General features: G+C 55.0%; 1 protein-coding gene across 1 annotated transcript; it reads right to left on the bottom strand.

Annotated features, from left to right (window-relative positions):
- Nucleotides 1-927: 927 nt before the first annotated feature.
- On the bottom strand, nucleotides 928-3941 carry MAFB (MAF bZIP transcription factor B). The gene has a single exon (XM_019798909.2). The coding sequence runs from the start codon at nucleotides 3882-3884 to the stop codon at nucleotides 2913-2915; it is 972 nt and encodes a 323-aa protein (XP_019654468.2). The 5' UTR covers nucleotides 3885-3941; the 3' UTR covers nucleotides 928-2912.
- Between the last annotated feature and the right edge of the window lie 6 nt (nucleotides 3942-3947).

Raw genomic sequence — 3947 nt, 5'->3', positions numbered from 1 at the left:
ACACCACCCCCAAAACACAGGTCCACAAGGAAGGGCTTCCTGTCTGAAGGGCCTTCTGCCCCAAGACCTGATTCTGGATTCCACTTGGCTTTTGCAAGCCCTGGGGAAGGGGACCTAGGCCTCCATTCAGGGCAGGCTGGCATTCTCGTTCTGGGCAGGAAGATGCACTGGGCAGGAGAAAGTTGAGAGCCTTGCAGCCCCAACAGGAGGGCCAGAGAGACAGGGCCAACTGAGCCCAATTGCCAAAAAGACCCTGCTTCCCCATCAGGTGGCTCCGGCTTCTAGGGATCGGCCACTTTCTACCTCAGAGCCGGCAGGCTAGCAGGCCCATCCTAATCTCCAAGCCTGAAAGCCTGGAAAAAGTGTGCCCCCTCTAAGTTCACAGCCGGCTCCTGAATGAGGTCTCTATCTAGAGTGAGAAGCAGAAACACATTTAAGGGGGCGCCTGGGTGGCACAGCGGTTAAGCATCTGCCTTCGGCTCAGGGCGTGATCCCGGTGTTATGGGATCGAGTCACGTCAGGCTCCTCTGCTGTGAGCCTGCTTCTTCCTCTCCCACTCCCCCTGCTTGTGTTCCCTCTCTCACTGGCTGTCTCTATCTCTGTCAAATGAATAAATAAAATCTTTAAAAAAAAAAAAAAGAAACACATTTAAGGCTCACGTACATACAANCCCTCTTCTCACTGGCTGTCTCTATCTCTGTCAAATAAATAAATAAAATCTTTAAAAAAAAAAAAAAGAAACACATTTAAGGCTCACGTACATACACAAGCACAAGCAAGGGAGAGATTTGCCCAGACATGGTGTGTTTCTCCACTGGCCAGGGAGGGTGAGAGTGTCCCCACATTGATGTGACTCTTAAAAAGGCAGAAGAAGAAAGTCAAAGTCAGGCGAACGCGGAATCCTCTAAATAAACACCATTTCCATGGTTTTAATAAGCAAAATAGGAAACCATTTTAATAACCAAAACACAGAAACCAGTCTGAATAAAACTACAATAGACTAGGTTTTAATATTTTCATATCATAAGCAGGGTTTGAAATTGATCCCTTATTTTACATGAAATAAAAACAAATTTCTGTTGCAGCAAATTTGATTTCAACACAGTTGAATCCGTAAAAACCAAAGCTCGTTTCTGATGCAGGACAAATATCCACAATATTTAAAACTGCAAGCACCATGCGGTTCATACAATCTTGTTATTACTGTTAATTTATCAACTAATACAAACTCAAAAATGCATCCGGCCAGCAGCGCCAGCAATTTCAAATGGGAACTAAAAAATACGCTTTCATTTTGGTATTTTTGTCAGTGCAACTTAAATCCTTTTACTGACCTGCAGGGAAAAAAAAGTAATAAAGAAAAACACCCAGATTTTCCCTATAACTACTATACAACTGAAGGGGGGGGGACACCACTAATAACTCACCTGCTATCTGAAAAGCAGGAAAAAAACACACATAACGTGTTGGTCTAAAGGACGCACTTGAAAGTTGCAAAATTACTTGCCAATGTTTGGGTTTCCGGTACTTTCTGAGTGTGGCGGTTGGTTCAACACAAGTTTAGGTCACCACTGGGCAGTGTCAGGGCTGGCCAAGCCCGCTCACCCTAAAAGCACGGCAGCCACAGCAATTAGCAGGGGCCTGGAGGCTTTTGAAGGGACCCTGGGGTGATTCGGATGGCATTAAAAGCAAATAAGATGTTTTCCTTTCCTTTCGTGTGAGGGGTGTCAATTTAGCGAAAAGACAAGGTGGGAGCGAAGACATTCCTCTCCGCTCTGGGGGTGCGGAACTGGACCGCTGCCCTGCCCTGGTACTCAGGAGCTGGGACCCCAGTCCTCTTTCTCTCAACACCAATAAAATTGAAAACTGAAGCAGAAGGGACAAGAGGACCGAATGGAGACAGGAAAGGGGAGAAAACATGCAACTTTCAAGGGTGCCCCAAGACAAAGTTGTTTTCTGATGCAAAATGCCCAGAACTTTTTTTTTTTACTTACAAAAAAATACTGCCATAATAATGAACCCAAACGAAGACACTCAGCTTGCTGCCACGTTCTCTAAGCGGTTTGGCAAGGCGGGTATTTACAAGCCGACAGCCGGGACTGAAACCCGGCAAGCAGCCGCCGGAGTTTCTGCACTGCCATCCCTTCTCACTCAAAGAAACAAGGGGGTTATGATCCATGATCAACAACATGCTAAAGTTAAACAAGAAAATGGTACAAAATAGAAATTATTACCATACATGTCCAGCATGCAGGATTAATATTTTTAATGCAGATTTTCGTATTTTTTCTATATAATCGAGCAGGCAATAAAACTGATGAGAATTGCGCGCAGAACGTCCTAACTGAGGCCCGCGTCTCTGGGCTGAGAGCCAGTGTTCTCCGGACCCTGGATGGACAGGTCCGTCTGTCCTTCCTTCCTTCCTTCGCTCAGCCTCGCCTCGCGCCTGCCGGGACGCCAGGGTCCCTCTCCTCTCCTCTCCTCTCCTCGCTGCTCTCTTCCTGGGTTGGACTGCGCTCCGGGCCGCGACGCAGCGGCCCCCGCATAATGCGCAAAGTTCAGAAAGCCCGAAGTCTCCAGACGGCCTCGGCGACTCCTCGGGACTCTGCCTTGCCGCCCTCCAGCCTGGAGAAAAGTTGCTCCGGGACTTCCCACCCCCTCGTCTGTCTCTGGCTCTGCTCGAGTCTAGGAGGCGGCGCTGGCGCGCGCCGCTCTCGCCTCGGCCAAGGTCCCCTGCCTGCCCGCGCGCCCTCCCGTCGCCCGCGTCCCGCGCGCCCTTCCTCCCTCTCCTCGAGTCAAACAGGTCAAGGCTGGGGCCGTGGCAGGGACAGGACCCGGGGGAGTCCGGGGCTGGGGACACGGGACGGGGAGTCCGGGCCGGGGCAAGGGCGGGGGCCGGGACCGGCCACGACTCACAGAAAGAACTCGGGAGAGGAGGGGCTGTCGCTGGTGGAGCCCGCCTCCCTGAAGCCGGAGTTGGCGAGTTTCTCGCACTTGACCTTGTAGGCGTCTCTTTCGCGGGCCAGCCGGGACACCTCCTGCTTAAGCTGCTCCACCTGCTGAATGAGCTGCGTCTTCTCGTTCTCCAGGTGGTGTTTCTGCTGGACGCGTTTATACCTGCACGACTGGGCGTAGCCCCGGTTCTTCAGGGTCCGCCGCTTCTGCTTCAGGCGGATCACCTCGTCCTTGGTGAAGCCCCGCAGGTGGCGGTTCAGCTCGCGCACCGACATGGACACGAGCTGGTCGTCGGAGAAGCGGTCCTCCACGCTGCCACTGCCGCCGGCCGCCGTCGCGGCGTTGGCCGCGTGCGGCCCAGGCCCAGGGTGGCTGGTGGGCAGCTGCTGCGCTGGGCTGGCTGCGCTGGACGGCGGCGGCGACGCTTGGTGGTGGTGGTGGTGGTGCGGGTGCGCGTGCGGGCCCAGCTCGTCGTGGGGCACGCCGGCGCCCGGGTACGCGTGGTGCGGGTGTGGGTGGTGGTGGTGGTGATGGTGGTGCGCGCCGCGGAAGCCGTCGAAGCTCTGCAACGGCTGTGGCACTGGGTGCGAGCCGATGAGTGCCTCCACCGCGTCCTCAGGCGTCAGGTTGAGCGCCTCGGGGTTCATCTGCTGGTAGTTGCTCGCCATCCAGTACAGGTCCTCGAGGTGAGTCTTCTGTTCGGTTGGGCTGAAGCTGGGCGACGAGGGCACCGAGCTACACGGCGTGCTGAGTGGTGTGGACGACACCGAGCCGGCTGGCTGCAGGCGCGTGCAGGGCCGGCCCGGGCGCTCCGCGCGCCCCAGCGGCTCCTTCTTCACGTCGAACTTGAGCAGGTCGAAGTCGTTGACGTATTCCATGGCCAGCGGGCTGGTGGGCAGCTCAGGCCCCATGCTCAGCTCCGCGGCCATCGCTGGCGAGGCGCAGCCGCCGCTGCCGCCCGGGAAACTTTGCGGCCGGCCGGGGCGCGCCGA

Source organism: Ailuropoda melanoleuca, chromosome 13 (genome assembly GCF_002007445.2).
Source record: "Ailuropoda melanoleuca isolate Jingjing chromosome 13, ASM200744v2, whole genome shotgun sequence".
Lineage (NCBI taxonomy): Eukaryota > Metazoa > Chordata > Mammalia > Carnivora > Ursidae > Ailuropoda > Ailuropoda melanoleuca.
The sequence above is the reverse complement of the archived record's forward strand: the minus strand, read 5'-3'. Positions and strand labels throughout refer to the sequence as shown.

Bases quoted from the DNA above. Each gene is read 5' to 3' on its own strand.
- MAFB (XM_019798909.2), bottom strand. From the start codon at position 3,884: ATGGCCGCGGAGCTGAGCATGGGGCCTGAGCTGCCCACCAGCCCGCTG.